This window comes from Anoplopoma fimbria, chromosome 7, assembly GCF_027596085.1.
Source record: "Anoplopoma fimbria isolate UVic2021 breed Golden Eagle Sablefish chromosome 7, Afim_UVic_2022, whole genome shotgun sequence".
In the NCBI taxonomy this organism is placed as follows: Eukaryota; Metazoa; Chordata; class Actinopteri; order Perciformes; family Anoplopomatidae; genus Anoplopoma; species Anoplopoma fimbria.
In genome coordinates, this window is record NC_072455.1 from 8,878,186 (window position 1) to 8,897,188 (window position 19,003).

A 19,003-nucleotide genomic window follows, 5' to 3' on the forward strand; every position below is an offset into this window, starting at 1 on the left:
ATGGTGGGATGTAAACAACAACAACAATGGCGTGTGAGTACTCCCGGTAGATAGTAGGGTCTCAAACCCACCGCCAGGAGCTCAATGTCGGGAGTGCAGATACACTCCTTCACAGTGACATGGCCGGGATTACACCATTTAGAGTTGACAAAGACGGCAAGACCTCCTCCTCTCTTCTTACCGCTCTGTTTCCCTCTGTCTGGTCCAGCAGACTGTCCGGCTGGTTCAGCAGACTGTCCGGCTGGTTCAGCAGACTGTCCGGTATCTTCCCGTGCAGCCATGTCTCCTGAAGCAGAGCAGACTACACTCCCTGTAGGCCCGCTGGTTGCTCACCAATGCTGACAGTTCATCCACTTTGTTAGCGAGGGACCTCACATTCCCCATAATGACCGTGGGGAGAAAAGGTTTAACTCTCCTGTCCCCTCCATCCTCTCCCGGACCCTCACTCCGGCTCTTTTTCCTCGACGGGGTTGTCTCCATATCGCGTCGGGTATGCGGGCGGAGGGAACGCCGGCTCCGCTCCGGTAGCGCAGAAGCTGGTCGCGGGTGTAGGTCAGCATGATTAAAAGTTCCAGTTGTGTGCAGAGAAAGGGGAAAAAAACGCTACAACTAAAACGCTGAAGCAGGAACATACAATTACCAAAAAAAAGAAGACAACAACGAATAAAAATAGTAGAAAAAATACAAAAGTAGCAAAGCTGGTAGAGAGCTGCTGCGACAGGCTGCCGACCTCTGGCGCCATTTTAGAATCATAATGGGTTACACATACAGTTTATTACCCATTGGAGAATTATGAAACTCATATGAAAATATTCGTTCTTACTCACTATATCTATAGCTTGACCTTATGGAGTAGCATTGAGTGCAGACCCAGTACTCCAGTGACACAGCCAGACATGGATGATTCGAAATCAAAGATGTTAAGCTTCTGTTGATTGAACCCTAGTAGTGCTGAGTTTGTATCATTGTGGGTTCATTGTTCCTGGTGAATCAGCATCAGAGAACCTGACACGATCGTCTCAACACTCCCGGGTGTGTTTCAGTTTTTACGGTCTGCTTTGATAAGAAAATAATCTATAATGAAGAAGCAAAAAATGCTACAATATAGCATGTGTCAGCCACTTGTCAGTGGGGGTTCCTGGATTTCCTCAAATGGCCACTTGAGGCTGGCTCCAAAGCGATTCAATCCCCGTAGATCCCAGCAGGATTGAACATGTTTACAACCTGGCACTAAAACACTTACCACACCACAAATAATTTGCAATACCCTCATTCCCACAATAACCAACATTTCCTATTTGCACAGTAATATAAAACACCGATATAACATGTTTATATTCCTGTAACCCTATACATTCCTTGTAAATAAGATAAGATAAGATAATCCTTTATTAGTCCCGCAGCGGGGAAATTTGCAATATAATTATTCAAATTATTATTCAAATATAATTAGTTTTTCCTTTTCATGACATTAGTTACTGTAACTTTAAGTAATTTGTTCTATCTTATTGCCTATTTTATTGTTTGTATTGTATTCTAATATGAATATTATGACTGTTTCTACATTTTCTGTTATATAGCATGGATATGGCTGCAACAAAGCATAATGTCGGGATGGGGAAGTGAGTGATCTCTTGGTAGGTGACCGTAAAGTACGTATGTTTCCTTTGACTGTAGGTGGTGTTGCCGATGTTGTGCAGCTACATGTCTCACTGGTGGGAACATGGGCCAGAGAGCAACCCAGACAAAGCCGACAGCTGCTGCACCTCTGTGACCTCTGAACACATGAACACTCTGCTGGGAAACATTCTCAAGATCATCTACAACAACCTGGGAATAGATGAAGGGGCCTGGATGAAAAGACTAGCTGGTGAACACGACAACACGCTCTGCGTGTGTGCGTGTGTGCGTGTGCGTGTGTGTGTGTGTGTGTGTGTGTGTGTGTGTGTGTGTGTTCAAAGTTCCATCTCTGTGACTGGTCCACAGTATCTCTCTCTCCCCCCACTCTTACTTATGTCCCTCCACATGTGTTTACCATGAAATGTGCTTCACAAATAATGATAATGTCATGACTTAGATATATTATTTAAGGGCTTTTCACACTAGGCTTAGCCCCAGGCTGAGTTAGCTCAGCCTGGGGTAAACACAGGAATAAAAGTTGCCATAGTGAAACTGCTAAAAATATCCCTGGGCTTAAAGAGTATTCAATTTTAAAAGCCCATTGTCAAATAACAGTAAGGATTCCTAGAAAGCTATTCTTGTAACATGCAATTTTAAAACATGCATTTAATGGAAGTATTCATGTTTTCGTTTCAGTATGTTTGTTTGTCTAGTTTTTAAATATAATTTCAGGTAGCAAAGTTAAATTTGTCACCATCCGACAGTCTCACACACACACACACACACACAGACACACGTACACTGGCAAAGTGAATCGAACTAAACACAATGAATGCAAACCAAACAACTAATCTAAAGGCAACATCTTTGTCCGATGCTCAATCGTTTAACCATATCTCTGTCCCTGCTTTAGTCTTCTCTCAGCCAATCATCAGCAAGGCCAAAGCCCAGCTGCTCAAGACCCACTTCCTGCCTCTGATGGAGAAACTCAAAAAAGTGAGTCTCGTCATTTAATCATGTAATATAGAAAGTTTGTTAGAATATTGGTGAACATTCAGTATACACACATATACATGTAACATCGCCCTAAGCTAAATACTTTGACAGTTAGTTTATAAGTCTAATGCTTGTTTTTGCAAAGTGGGATTATAGTAAAACTACCACTAAAATCACAATGTAATTAGTGTTCAGATTAAGAGAAAGCGATCTGTTACTGTGTCCTGCAGAAGGCAGCAGTTGTGCTGATGGATGAGGAACACAGCAAGGCAGAGGGGAGGGGAGAGATGTCAGAGACAGAGCTTCTCATCATGGACCAGTTCACCATACTGGTCCGAGACCTGTATGCCTTCTACCCTCTCCTCATACGATTTGTTGACTACAACAGGTACAGTGCAACGATTTTCTACTTAAACCAATGCGTTTGTTCTGAAACAATAATAGATCCTTCATCACTTTTGGGAGTGATGAATTAAAATAATGTAATACTTGCCTCTATTCTTGTCCTGCAGATGCTCTGTATAACTTAAGCTAAGCTGCATATGTGCTGTATTTTGGAGAAAGGATTACGGATATTGACATGATTAGTCTATGTGTCTACAACACAAGTGCTTTGTTATGCTTAAAAGGACCCTGTGGAGTTTGTTGTGTGAGTGTTACTCAGCACACTGCATTGTGTGTATATTCGAGCTCTAACAAACATGCCTTTCCATCCTCATTAAACATTTGTGATATCAGTATAGTTACTACAAGGAACTTTTGACTGGTTATGAAACAGCTTCAACATAATACTGATATCTCTATATGACCTACTTTAGCAAGTGTAAGGTGGTGGTCAGGAGGATCTTTCACTTGGTTCAGGACAACCTGCACATAGACTTTGGCAGGAAGTTCCACTGTGTGTACCAGCACACTGAGAGAAGCTGCAGCGGGGCAGCAGGGTCCGTCTGCGGCTGCAGGACCTGGAGCTCACTGCCCACTTCCTGGGGGCCATTACCCCACTGCTGTAGGTCCAAGGACACATTGCGCAGCGCGCTGGAGGAAGAGGAGGAACGGAAGAGCCAGAACCAGGACTGGGCAGGGAAGACTTTCAGACCCTGCTGCAGTAAAATTAGAGTTTTTTTCTAAAGGGAGTCTGGCAGCTGCAGATCTTTACAACACAAGGCCCTGGTGCTCATGGAAACACTACTGCTTTTTTGCAGTCTTCTTCTTCCCTTACTTTGTTGGCACATTGCTGCATATCTTGGCATGTTCCCACCTCCTCCATAGCGCTATTAGAGTTTTAAACACCACAGGGATCCTTTAAGTAGTGCCACTATCACTAAACTGCCTTGGTATACTGACAGGGCCAGATGGCTGAAAGAGTCCAACCCAGGGGCCGAAGAGCTGTTCCGCATGGTGGCAGAGGTTTTCATCTTCTGGGCCAAGTCTCATGTAAGAAAAACACTTACTTTCTTACATGCTGCTGATTTAAAATGACATAGTGAGAGGTAGTCAAGGGAGCAGTAGAGAAGATCTAATCATGCTTTTGACAGAGCACATTTGGACCAGGTTCTTAAAACCCTACTTATTGGTATTTTTGATAAAAGATAATGAATCCAATGACTCTCTACAAAGCACTGCTTGTGCTGCTGATCCCACTGAGAATCACACATCCATTCTGGAGCTCCATGGACCAATTAGATAAATGTGGAACTGCAGACCACAAATTTACCAGAAAAACATAACCTCTAATCCCAATTTGAATAATTAGATCCAACTTATTTTATAAGTATTATGAATTATAAATATTAGTATTAAGAGACGGCCAAGCCAGCAGCTATGACAATGCTAAAATGCTGATATTTAGCAAAAACAATACCATGTTCACCACCAGCTAAAATTTGCTATTTAGCACTACACATTAAGTACAGTTGAGGCTTATCGGAAAGTCATTTGTTTTGCAAGCTTTTGGTCAGAAACCAAAGTATTGAACTAATGCAAATTTTGCAAACTGATGACCGCGCTGGATGAAAAGTCAAGCGGTCAACTAAAGTCAGCAGGGTTTATCCCCTCGTGGTCATGAATGTGTGTTCAAAATATAATGGCAATCCATTTCAGTTAGGAACAAAGTGGTTGCCAAGCAAACGACAGTCAGACTTTGCCATCATTAAAAAAACAGCAAGGGGATGTGTAAAGATATTTTTGTGTTGTTTATTTGAGCCAACGAAATATTTTAGAATGTAATGTATAATTGCAATTGAAATATTTAGGTCAGGAGTTGTCACTGAACCATCAGTGATTTTACAAAATCTAACCTAGTTATAAACCCAAGCTAATGAAGCTAATACCACATCAGACAACACAACATTGTGACCCTTGAGAGACTAATGCTGTCATCTTTCTGCAGAACTTCAAGAGAGAAGAGCAGAACTTTGTGGTCCAGAATGAAATCAACAACATGTCCTTCCTCATCACTGATACCAAGTGTAAGATGTCAAAGGTACGGACACATGGAGCGAATCAAGGGGTTCCACATCAGAAGTGTCCTGTGGATAGTTCGTTAGGTGTGCGTTAATGCACAATAACATAACACACACTTAATTGACCTGTGTGTGCATTTCTTTGCCTCAGGGGATTGTTTCAGACCAGGAGAGGAAGAAGATGAAGAGGAAGGGAGATCGATACACGATGCAGACGAGTCTTATCGTTGCAACCCTGAAGCGCCTGCTTCCTGTCGGACTCAACATCTGTGCCCCAGGAGAACAAGAGCTCATCGCACTGGCGAAGAGTCGCTTCACCCAGGTAGGAAAACTGTCTACTAGATTATGAAAACGGCTCTCTTTTCTGATATGGAAGGAGACACGGGGCAATATGAAAGACTTAACTTAAATACTACTACATAGAATGTTTATAACAACCCTCACTTGGCTTTCAGGTCAAACGTTTGCTTCATATTTCAAGTTGCATCATATGACAACACAAATGATCTGGTATAAGATAACAAGATAAAGAATAAATTTGTTTTTCAGTTCCAGTGCTAACAATGATTTATTGGCAATAAAAACTATTGGTAAGCATACAGGAAATCTCCATTAACACATTATCTCCTCCAGTATTGAACTCTAATTCTGAGAGAGAAGATCACTTGTTTTTAAATGCTTTGGTTCACCTGTGCTTTCATATACTGAGCAGTATAAATATCTTGGCACATGGCTCAAAATGAAATTTAAAGAAGCTGTCAATGTTCTAGCTCAGTTAGCGTGTAGAGCACTGGGATCTGTACTGAACAAAGTTAAACACCATGGTAATCTGGGATTCCATCACATACACAACTCTATCACTCATGTGTTTGTCCTGTGTCTCACTATGCTTCTGGTGCTGTAACACTGTGCATCACAGAACTATTCAATCCTTCTTTGGAGTTCACAAATTTACTTCACAAGTGTCAAATGCTTCGACTCTGGAATAGACTTGTCTGATCAGATACCAACTAAAAAGATATTTCATTGGGACATATCTCATGGCCATCCCTGGGCTAAGGATTTGAAATCTCTGTTTTTTGAAAACTTTGTGATATTCAGGAGATCAGGACCTAAATGTTTCTCATGCATCGAGGAAAATGGTTTGTTGATAGTTAAGGTGTAAACAAAAGTTACAAACTTATTGTCTGATTAAAAATAACTACAGTGCTTTATGTGAGGCATAACTTAAACTGTGCAACATTCCGTTTTATGTCATTCCAGAGGATAAATGACTTTGTTTGCTGTGTAGCTAGAGGTGACATTGAGAATGAGGTGCACTTTTACTGTCCTATCTACGAGGACATAAAGGATGTTCTTTTTAGTAACAATGACCTCCATTTATGTTGATTTATTTTGTTTTTTGTGCTTCAGGAAAGGAACCTTTCTTGTACAAGATTTTATTTGCCAGGCCTTGGAGGGAGGAATGTAATGTTTTTTAGAATCGAAGGAAATGTAGTGAAATGTTTAACCACTGCCTCTGTGTCTTTGGTGTTGTATAAACCCACGAGGGTTGGGCACGTTATGTGCAAAATAATGAAATAGTAAATCAATCTGAGCCCACCTGAAATGAACATGAATCTATCATGTTGACACTATTTGTAAATTGCTTGGCTTGCTGATCATTATTTCTATGCAATAGCCAATATAGGTTGCTTTGGTGAGAGAGAGGCCTACGTTTCTTACTACGTGGCAATGTTATTTTTTTAATCTTTTTATTAATCGATAGGCAATGAGTAAGAGGCAGTTATAGCCATGTGTGTCCATCTCTACCTCTCACAATCTACTGTGACAAACTTCAGTGCATTAATTCCCTGCAGACATCTGAAGGCGGCAGGACACATATGTAGATAAATCTGCAGCCTCTGATCAAGAAGTGATGCCTCAGAGCTCAGGACCATTTCTCACGGCCATCCACTGTGTTTAAATCGTGTGCAAATGATACCAGGCTGCTACAGATTAACACACAGCTCTACACACCTCACACCTGTTGCTTATAATACTGCTTCTAGAAATCTGTCAATGGCTTAGCCTTAAAATATTTGTCCTGCACGCTTGTTCAGTGTGTTTCTATAGACATTCACTCTTTTAAGTTATTTCCAATTCCTGATGCATTTTAAATATCTGTAAAGCACTTTGAAACTGCCTTGTATATAACTTGTGCTGATACATCTGTTATTGAATGGGTACCTTTGTCCAATGCATTTACTCTGTTCACAGAAAGATACAGAGGGTGAAGTTCGAGAGATCATCAGAAACAATCTCCATTTACAAGGAAAGGTAAGAAAACGAAAATAAGCATTAAAAAATATTGTTGCAACTCAAACTAAATAAAAAAATGTCTTTAAGAAAAACTAAACTGAAACCATATTTGACGGTAAAAAATGTAATAAAAGCATAATACAAATTAACATTAAATCATTTTAGTTTTATATCACTACCAAAAAAAGAGACTCCCAGAAATTCCCAGATCAAAAGATTTAAACATCATGGACATTCCTACACAGTTCTCCAAACATATACCTGTCCCTAAATTTTTTTAAACGTAAAGTAAAACTTGCAGAGGTACTCGGAAACAAACTGAAATGACATTGAAAAGTTGAAACGTTTTTACAACTTAATTAATGGAAAAATAAATGGAAAATTCCAAACTGTTTTAATCTTGGTGTGCCGTATCAACAATTTTTTTTAACGCATGTCCTCAGTGTGTTTGTGAACTGTATGTGTGTGTCTTGTACAGCTGGAGGACCCAGCTATTCGTTGGCAGATGGCCCTGTACAGAGACCTCCCTAATCACTACGAGGACACCTCTGACCCACAGAAGACTGTGGAGAGAGTCCTGGAGATCGCTCACGTCCTCTTCCACTTAGACCAGGTGTGTAAGTGTGTGTGTTGTTAATGACACTGGGGAAGACAACATCTAAAACAATGCATTTTAATAGAGACAAGAGGCATTGGAGCTGTCCATATGATACCCACAGTTCAATATAATCATATTTGGGTTGATGTACTGTATCTTTGTGCTCTTCCTGAAGAAGACCAACTTCATTACCAGACATGCACTTCTCTAAGCAGTTTTCTGATTATGGCATCACAGAGAGTCGGCCGTACTGAGTGTTTCAGTTTTTGTGTTTAGGTTGAGCATCCTCAGCGCAGCAAGAAGGCCGTGTGGCACAAACTGCTGTCCAAACAGAGGAAGAGAGCAGTGGTTGCTTGCTTCAGGATGGCACCGCTCTATAACTTGCCCAGGTACGTTATGTGTGTGTTTACTGTGCATCTGGCATAGGTTGTAGGAGGTTGTTTTTTTTATTCTTACTGTGTCCCCCCCCAAACCAGGCACCGGGCTGTCAACTTGTTCCTGCAGGGCTATGAGAAGTCCTGGATCGAGGCAGAAGAACACTACTTTGAAGATAAACTCATAGAGGACCTTGCTGTGAGTTCATCTCTGTATTAATGTAAAAACAGACTGAATTATACTTGATCAGGGCAACACAACCCCAATTAACAGTTCCAAAATGTTGTGTCCATGGCCAAGGAAAGATAATCCGTATTTGTGAACATGAGCTGCTCTCTCTCAAAGCCGGAAACCAGAGAAGGAAGTATAAATTACGATGATGTAAATGGGTACAGTGAAAGTGTCGAGCTGTTCCATAGACAATTAATGGGAGACTCTATTTGTTTTCCTTTTTTTTTGCACCCAAAGGAGCTGTATCTATTTTAGTTCTTCTGTTGTGAAACCCCCAAATGTACTTATATACTAAGGGTTCACTTGGGGTCATTAAGAACATAATTTCGATTATGAGGGTATATTTATGATGATGAACTCATTTACTTATATTTTTAGACTATCTTAGAACATGTGGGAATTTTTTCAATGGCCGTAGCTCCTTTAAGGATGTCCCCCCCAGTGTGTACCATTGAGTCTCCTGTGAATGGGAATGTATGTTTCTTTTTTAGAAACCAGGTGACCAGGAGCCATTGGAGGAAGAGGAGGGGCTGAAACACATCGATCCGCTTCATCAGCTCATTCAGCTGTTCAGCAGAACTGCCCTCACAGAGAAGTGGTGGGTTCTGGTAGAGATACTGTATGTAAGATACAAGGCTCCACCTAATGTTTCTGCTCAGACATAAGTATTAGTTAACATAGTAACGAACTGCATTCTTACACTTCTAGTAGAACAAAGGAAGTCTTCTATCTGGCTAATCGGACTAAACATTTACTGGTGTGTTACAGTAAACTGGATGAGGATATTCTCTATATGGCTTATGCTGACATCATGGCTAAGGTACCAGTGACAATGATGATGATGATGATGATGATGATGATGATGATGATACTTTCTTTTGCAACATATTATCCCTCTGCTGTTCACATATAACTCTAATTTTTTATCGCTCTTTGCTCCCTCAGAGTTGCCACGATGAAGAGGATGAGGATGGAGAGGAAGTGAAGAGTTTTGAGGTAGGCGATCGATCACTCACTTCCGTCTACCCATCGGGTCTCCATGACGGTCCTGGCTGTCAACGGGAATGCCGCTTACATGTCTCTGGTTTTGTTACATGAATAGGAGAAGGAGATGGAGAAGCAGAAGCTGTTGTACCAGCAGGCTCGGTTGCATGACCGCGGAGCTGCTGAGATGGTGCTGCAAACCATCAGCGCAAGCAAAGGTAGGTTCTACTCACTCAAGCCTATTTGAAAATGCACAAATTCAAAAGACTGATTTTCCACAGTCTTTTCATTTACATCAATTGACTACGCAAACTTGGATTAGACAACTTGAACAAACATATTTTTACATAATTAATGATGATGACTAACCAATGAGAGTGTTCCTGATATGCTGAACGATCCACTACACATTTTTCAGGACTTTAACTCTGACATTTGAGCTGAAATGTTACTGAAGAATATAGAGGAATTGTATTGCTGTATGTTTTAGTGTTTTCTGCATGAGAGTGGGAGCTAAGTGCATTGATTGTTTGGTGGGTGAGCCAGGGGCTTTAAAATGACCCTGCTCCCTGGTAGATAACGTTGTCTTCTGCATGTGTGGTTCCTCTTCACAAGGTGAGATGGGTCCCATGGTGGCCTCCACTCTAAAGCTGGGCATAGCTATTCTCAATGGAGGAAACTCTACTGTACAGCAGGTACTCAGCATTTGTTAAGACCATAGTAGAATAGTTGTTCATATCATTGAGTCCAGCTCTGGTTTCAAAGCAGAATTTGGTCTAAAATATATCTTAGCTGTCCCATTGTCCTAAGTGGTCTTTCTCTGTCTCTTTGACAGAAAATGTTGGATTATCTGAAAGACAAAAAGGACGTGGGCTTTTTTCAGAGTCTGGCTGGTCTGATGCAGTCATGCAGGTAACTCTACAAACGCTTCCTGTTTTTAAGACTGAAACACATATACTTACAATGTCTCCACACCAAAGGTGGGTCTGTTAATGGGTTCTGACTGTGTGCTTTGGCCAAGTTCACTCAAAAAGCAGTCAAGAATGTTTAGCCCCCCCACTAGTGAATTTTGAAGATTTTCTGTTTCTTTAAAAAGGCAGCTACTGACAAGCCACTAAATAAGACTACTAACTGTAATCACGTCAATTGCTCTGTCTTGTTGTGTTGTACTCATGCTCATCTGACCGTTGTGTAGTTTGTTTATAGCCTAACGTTGGCTTATAATTCTGACGACTGTATTCACGCTTCCAAAAGCATAAAAGTGGTGTTCATTTGTAAAGATTGCTGAGTAAAAGGTTTCACTATCATCAAAAATAGGATTAACAAAAATGTAATTAAGCATCCCTTTAAAGATTTACTTTTATAACTCAGCCTTATCTTTGGATTCATCACTTAGCTTGGTATGATCATTAGTGTTTACTAATGTACGCCCACCAACATCATTATTTCTTCTTCCACTGAATCTACTCATCTCAGGAAGGTGGGTGAGGTGCTCTTATTTGTTACAAAACAACTTCAATATTTTGGCCTAGCAGATTAAAATGTTCACATTAAAATTACATTTTCAGATGGTACTCTGAAGAAAGGTGAATTCAGGTTTTTACATACATTAGTTAACATCAAAATGCAACATGTTTAGAGGGGGGAGGACGGTCAATGAAAACAGCACAAAATAACAGAGATCCATAATACATTTGTCTTTGTTTCAGTGTTCTGGATCTAAATGCATTTGAGAGGCAGAACAAAGCTGAAGGACTGGGAATGGTGACAGAAGAGGGATCAGGTAAGATTCACTGCTCTTTATATTTCTTAAGGTCATAAGCAATAGAAAGAAAAGTTCTATGAATAATTATTTTTCTGAGTTGGAGATTTGTGTTTACTGACAACATATGATCTCTTGATATAAAAATGCTTTTCTTCACCAGATACAGGTAAAATTCATAAATGTCACTTTAATTAAGCTAAAGATTGAACATTTAAACCTACATATAAAATATCACTGCTTGCTGAAACCATTGGTTTAGTAGAGGAATGCTAATTCTAATGTAGCAGAGGGAAAAAATGTTTCTTCCTCCTATTAAAAATCTTTCTCAAGAAAAAAAGAAAAGCATTTACATTTGATAAGCTTTTGTTTTATCCTTGTCAAATCATTTTTCTTATCCTGTCATCTTTTTGGTTGATCGATTTGTTGATTTTAATCAAGTGGTAATGCAGTACTATCTGTTCCTTATATGCATTATCAAATGTGATTTCCCAGTGTACATGTGTACGTGCTTATGATTTGCCTGTTACATCTTCTGTGTGTATGCATTTGTTACAATCATCCTTTAGATTGCATACTGATATTTTTCAAAATTCAGATCTCAAATTGTCAAAATAAACTCTCCTTTGTTTAACTATTTTGTTGCACTAGATTTTGAAATACAGTCAAAACTACCAGATAATAATAGGTAATTATGAGGTATTAAGTTGGTGCATAAATAATTAACATGTTACAATAGGTGCAGCGATTACCTCAGTTTGTTTTAAGTCATTTCTGGTATTATAATAAGGTAAATACTATGACATTTCTGACTTCCCGTCATTCTTTCATTTTGCCTCACTTGCATGGGGCCCCTAAATAATAATAATAATAATAATAATAATCAATCCTTTATTAGTCCCACAATGGGGAAATTATTTCTCTGCATTTAACCCATCCCGGGGAGCAACTTGGGGTTAGGTGTCTCGCTCAAGGACACCTCGGCATGTTGCCGGTAGAGGGGTTTGAACCACCAACCTTGTGGTTACGGGACAAGCGCTCTACCTCATGTGCCACAGCCGCCCCATAAATATGTGCTCACATGCATTATGGAACAAATCATCCATATTGTATAAGCGACTGTGGTCATCATAATAATGTTCAAATGCTTAAAATGACCCGCTGTATGTTACATTATCCTGAGAAGCACCCTTTGAAAGTTGTGCATTTAATGTCTCATTTCTCCATGTAGCAAAAGTAGGAATAGTGCGTTTATTACCCACCATTATATCTATCAGGGAGGAGCTCACAATTCATTTTTGGGAGCACAGACTTCGCACTATAGAATGAAAGTTTGTTTCTTCTAACCACGAATGTGATCTTTTCCAAACCTGAATCATGACTGCCTGTTTTCTAACATTATTAATGTTTGTTAACGTTCAATCTTACAACCCATTGGCTATTGGTCCAACGGTGAATTAGCCTCTGGGGGCAGCCAATATTTGTCAATATTTCTGGGACTTCTGGTCAACTTTAGACACATTTTTTCACAGTTAGCCAGTTTACCAGCTAATTTAAGCGTACAAAAAAGCTAAATTGTCATTAGATGGTGGCTGGTGGGTTCCCAGATTGCATTCTGGCCAATTTGTCCCACTCTTTTGCTCTCCACATTGACTGTTTACCTGCTCAAAATACTCATTTACAGATCAGAAAACATTTTTTGTTTTAAATTAGTCTTGCTTGTCAATTAAGTCAGTTATGACCTAATTTCATAAATAGACTCTACATTTATATGCGAAACATTTTAGCGGGCTTTGGTTGCAGGTAAACAGTCTGTGTGGAGAACAAAAGAGGAAGGGCATTCTCTACTGCTTTTTGTAGACATCAACTACTCCCAAAAAGAAGTTGAATTGTTAATAAATTCCAGGGGGTATATCAATATTTTTTTCCACTCAATAACAATGATCAGTTCTTGTCAAAAAGGTCTCAAGTACAAATAAAGAGCAAACTTATGTAGGCGGGATCCACCTGGTGGTAGGTTAAATAGCGGAGTCCTTGATTGGCTCTGAGAGGCTGTTTACAATGAGCCGCTGTCTGATTTGACTAAACTTCCAGCAGACTTTTTCTGACTGCAGTAACAACACGGCTGCTTTTTCGATAGGGATAGCTTAAACTGGAGATAAGTCCGCAATATGTCTACAGCAATGCACAGTGATGATTAGTGGTTTTGATTTTCAACTGTTCTGTGAAACCCTTAATATTGGGCGGATCGCATTAGCCAAAATGCAATCTGGGAACTCGCCTGCTATCGTCTGTGGATGATTTAGCTTTTTGTTAGTTTAAAATTAGCTTGTAAACTGGCTACTTTTGAAACAATCCAGTCTTAGACATCGTCTCGCAACTCCAATTCCAGTCACGTGTCTCAAGTTGCTTATCAGTAAATAATTTGCTGGTGTACGGAAGAAGAAGAAGTCATGGCCCAGATATCTGTTGGTTACACTGGAACCCCCCCTCAAATGCCCCTTATGCCCAGAGGATAAATCTATGTCAGACCAATGGCCAATTGGTTCATGGATTAGTTATGACCTAATATCTTAATTTTAACTCAGGGATTTACTTTTTACTCTGTGGGGAATTTATTTTAATCTCTATCTTTATTTGCCTTTTATCTTTGTTCAGTTTATGTCTCCTGATTCTTTGAAGTTTTAGATTAAGAATTCTCTGTGCTAGTTGATTACTGGTTCTTAGTAGTCACTACAGACAATTAACAATTTGCTCTAATGATTGCTCCATAATATCATAAGGCATCTTTTTTTAATGCAAATATACTGTTTGAGGTGAAATGGACAGCTAAATACATGGTGTTTATCCAACTGTACTTTACTGAATTGAATTATATTGTACAACAGGTGTTTTTGTCATTTTTGTCAAACCCTGCATGTGCAGAATGAAGAAGAAATCCTTCCTAAACCAGTAATTACTAAAACTGACAGTATTATTCATCACTGCACCTGTTGTAGCATAAAGTCATGCACAGCTGATAATGTTTTCTACTCATAATTTCCTCATTATTGTCTTATAAATAGAAAGTAATCACATTAACAGGCTTTTTAAAAGACCTCATTAACCAAACAGGTTTATGTGGGAGTCCACAGTCAAAAAATACATAAATCACAAGGGCTTGGTTTTTTATATATTTTAGAATTTTTCCTTTTAGATCATTTTATTAGATAGTTTTACTGAGCTTGACAGGTTTTTTGTCAACAAATATATTTTTTCCCATGTTGACCAAACAACTAAATTCGGAGTCAGCTCTTTTCCCTATATGTAATCGTTTTCTTTGTTTCTTACTTTCTTTCTCTCTTTCTTTCTTCCCCCCTGTTTTCCTTTTCTCATTTTGGTTTACTGCACTTTCTTCCCTTCCTCAGTCATCACTCATGAGCGTGGTAATTATGCCTTCTGCCATTACCTTGTGTGTTGGTTGGTCTCTCGCTCTCTCTCTCTCGCTCTCTTTCACTACGGCCGGTTAGTTGTTGTGTCAGTTCTGTCCAGGTCCTGAGTGTAGACCTTCAAACCTCATCCTTACCCACTCTGTGCTTGTAGCTACTTTTCTGCCTTACCTTCACCACTCTAATCCCTCTTTTTTTTTATCTTGGCCAGTTATGACTGGTAATACTGTGTAAAGCCACTTCTGAATTTTGACGTCAAATGTGTCACCTTTTCCTCTTCCACAATAAGCATGAATTGATGTTGATTATGATGACTTCTTCTGGAATACACCATAAAGATGTTAAGATTTAAAAAATCCAGACATATCCAGGCAGAAGTAGTAGAAGTGTAGCTAGGGCCGTCTAAAACACAACCCATGTTTGCCTCCCTCTCAGGATTTGTACAGTATCTGGCACATTCTAAATATTACTAATATTAACCATCCTCCACCCCTACCCTCACGGTCATGTAGACAACCTACAGTCAGCTGGTCGTTTTGTCTTAGTAATGGAGATGGTTATTGTGCTGGTTGTTATCTGTTGTGAAGTGTACAATCCCATCTGTGTTCTCAGTGTCTTTCTCTGTCCTTTCCTGACTCACTCTCTCTGGGCTGCAATTAATAAGAAAAATACCCCAATCTGCCAAAAAAGGAGCTGGTGGAGACCAAAAACAAAGCTAAAATAAAGAAAACATTCGACTTACACTGGCATATTGGACACAAACACAACTCAACATGAAGGCAAATGTTAACGCGTAACTGGGAATGTTTTGTATTATATAGTTATGATGTATTTACAAACCATGGATACGTTGAATGTCTATATTTTTTATTTTATTTTATTTCGTTAGTAGAACGAGCGATACACCGAACAAGTATATTGAACAACCATTATTGAAAGTTTAGTAGTATATTAACGAGTATAAGAAGCAAGAAAATCTTACAAGGGTCTGTTGGAGGGGTGGTAGACGGGTCAAACAAACACAGAACTTTCACCCAGGACACTGCTGTTGTAGTCCTGTGAGAAACAGAAAGTAATAGTTCACTTGAGGCTTGCATGGCATTGCCGTTAGGTTTGTTGAGTAACTTTACGAAAGAAAGTCCGCTAAGGCAATTGTTATTTTTTATGCTATTTACATTTAAAAGCTTGTTAGGTTACGTTGATACATTACTATTTTAACATAATCTATGATTATTTTTTCTAACCTTAACGTAGTAGTTTTGTTCACAACGTACCGTATCCGTGGTTTGCAAACATTTACTTTGCTAAATTATTCAAGGGTGAAACAATCTTGTATTACACTCAGTTTCCAATATATTACATACCCTTGGCTTAAGATAGCACAGTTGAATCTGACAGTCCAAATCCTCACTCTGTGAGGGTTATCATTTTCAGTTTATAACTTTTAAGAGAGGCCTTGATTGTTAAGGACATTGTTTGTGGGGATATTGAAATGTCTTGCATTATACAGAGAAGTATTATAGACTCATTGGTGAAATCGGGGGAGACAAAATAATATGATTGTGATTTTTTCAACTGTTATATTACAGCTGATCTTACATTAGGCCAGACCATCATTCCACATTAGTACAAGCACAATTACATTTAATTGTTTTAAAAACAATGTAATGTTAAAGGCTGTATATTATTGATGAACATTTTGAAAAATTATATTATTTAATGTTTAGATTCATCTGCAACTCCCTTCCCCCCCAAAAAAACCCCAAAAATTGTTTGCAGCCTGATTATTTCTCATCTCTCACCTTTTCATCCTGTCTGTTTGGTCTACCTTTCTTCCTTTCTTCCGTCTCTTCCTTTTCTCCGTAAGTGTTGCAATTTGAACTGTGGAGTGGCTGTTTTTGGCCATGCTGCTCTGTGAGTGGAGGGGAGGGGGGGTGAACTCTGATCCTTTTCTCTTTCCTTCCTCCCTTCTTCTCTGTTTATTGGCTGAGCTGTGGTCTGTAGTCAGTGTATGTGTCCTTCATGAGAAAAAAGTTTTTGGAATAACAAATCCTTATTTTATGATTTTATGTTGTGACTTCTTTCCCTCCAGTATTGTATTTTAAATTCATGATTTGGTTGTAGTTGTAGTCATGCATTATACTGTGTAAAGTGTTAAAACCCTACGTTTTGATTGAAAACTTTACACGCATTTATTGTACACCACATCCTTAGCTTGTTTTTTTTATTTTATAATTCTATTTATAATCCTTGTTAAGATATTAGGAATAAAATGTTTATATGATCTCATCATTTTTGGAAAATGTGAAAAATTTATTCCCCTCATCTGGTCTATCACTGCGTTGCAAATAAGCCTGAAAGTGCCTTTACACAATCACCTAATAGTATTTTCAGCTGATTCTTACAATTTTAGAAACAAATTAAGTGTCATTGAAAAAGCATTAGATATATTTTTTCATAACAAATACAGTGTTAGGTCACTCACTATTTCTATAGAAAATTCTACATATGTCCTTCTCTTTGGACTATTGGAGTCCAAAGAGAAGGACTTTCCCAAAAGGGTCCCAGAAGTCCACCAGGGGACCCAGAAGGGAGGCCCAGACTGTTTTAATACCGGCTTCGACCTTCACTAGCCGCTTGAATTGGAGTCTTCAGTGTTTATCACCCTAATAGATGGGTTAGAAATGCTGCATGCTACACCAATTAGTAGGTTTAGAACGCCATTATCATCTATTCACATAGATGATCACAGATTCGAATACTAGAAGACGAAGTTGATCTCTAGTGCCTGTAGTAATTAAGACGGAGCTAAGGAGTTTATGTGACTTGCGTAGTTAATTATAGAAAAGTAATGTTAACAAAAATACTTATTTTAACCCTCATTTTAATCTTTTCCTCAAACTAACCAAGTTGTTTTGGTGCCTAATTCTTACCAAGTAGTTTTGCTAAACCTCGCCATGTAGTGTTGGCGACTAAACCTTGCACAATTGCGACCATTTCGAGGGTATGTTAGGTAGTAGTAGTGTCCTGTTGTACTCTGCACCTGCAGACACACTAACTTGTAAGTAGGAGATTGGGATTGATGTTTTGGTCAAACACAGGACTTTCATCGGCAGACCGCTCTTCATGTCCTGTGTGAAACCAAAAGTTTTACAATACTTTTGTTACGTAACTTACGTACTTAAGTAACTCCCAAACTTACCTAACAAACAATCTCAACCCCAACCTAACCAAGTGGTTTTGCTGCCTAAACCTAAAGTTGTTTTGTTTCAATTCAAAGTTTAGGGTTCACTTTCACAACGTTACAGGTGCATTTTGGTCCATCCCAAGCATTAGAATTGTCGGGATAACCACTGATGATTCCCAGTAAATCGGCAGATATTATTCAAAATGGGTTCACCACAAGAAACATTTCCAGGAACTCCTGATCAGAAGAGCTCACCCTTTGTGGAGGATACACAGTTTTTTACTACAAAGTAAGATATAATAACACTTGAATTCTGATATTATCAGCAGGTCTAAATTAGTTTTGCAGTGGCCATCAGCAAAAGTCAGCACAGATTCAGTCATTTTGGGCAGTTAGTAGAACTAAACCTCTGACATCCTGGTGGGACTGATCCATAGAAAATGTTACAATTCTACTGAATAAGAAAACTGCACTTTCAGTCTTGTTTCGCGCCTACAGATCTTTTTCCCTCAGCCCAGTCCAGTTTGTCGTCATTTTGTATATATGTATTCTGTTAATGTTTCTGTTATTGTATAGTGTCTCATCTTCATTTCTCTGACCCTATTTTCCTTTTGCATTTCCTTGGTTCAAAGCAGCATTTTAGCACAGTCAGAGCAGCTGTCCTTAACTATCTCAATATATTCGTAATCTATGCAGAATCTAACACCTCTCCTTTTAACCAAACCAGCTTTGAGAAAACATGAACACAGCCTAAATCTTTTCCTGACTGTAAAATGCTGCAGATTTAAAACCAACCTGTCCACCACCAAGTGCTGTGGCTGCCCACTACTCACCCAAGAGTGTGTGTGTGTGTGTGTGTGTGTGTGTGTGTGTGTGTGTGTGTGTGTGTGTGTGTGTGTGTGTGTGTGTGTGTGTGTGTGTGTGTGTGTGTGTGTGTGTGTGTGTGTGAGAAAGTGTGTGAGTGTATGTGTGTGTTTGTGCGTTAGGTTCAGAATGGTGTATATTGAGCCTACACCTTTCACTGACTCTGGGTATTTGCTCACATAAGCACCATCTCTT

At 39.2% G+C, this 19,003-nt stretch overlaps 1 protein-coding gene across 1 annotated transcript in view; it reads left to right on the forward strand.

The window, feature by feature from the left end:
- ryr2a (ryanodine receptor 2a (cardiac)) overlaps nt 1-19,003 on the forward strand; it is a 150,820-nt gene that overhangs the window by 106,190 nt on the left and 25,627 nt on the right. The window contains 18 exon segments of the mRNA XM_054601717.1: nt 1,678-1,870; nt 2,534-2,616; nt 2,847-3,004; nt 3,963-4,050; nt 5,006-5,098; nt 5,230-5,400; nt 7,338-7,397; nt 7,858-7,992; nt 8,254-8,366; nt 8,454-8,550; nt 9,075-9,181; nt 9,352-9,403; nt 9,529-9,579; nt 9,686-9,785; nt 10,183-10,262; nt 10,403-10,479; nt 11,277-11,350; nt 14,737-14,754. Coding sequence (XP_054457692.1) covers nt 1,678-1,870; nt 2,534-2,616; nt 2,847-3,004; nt 3,963-4,050; nt 5,006-5,098; nt 5,230-5,400; nt 7,338-7,397; nt 7,858-7,992; nt 8,254-8,366; nt 8,454-8,550; nt 9,075-9,181; nt 9,352-9,403; nt 9,529-9,579; nt 9,686-9,785; nt 10,183-10,262; nt 10,403-10,479; nt 11,277-11,350; nt 14,737-14,754 — 1,750 coding nt within the window.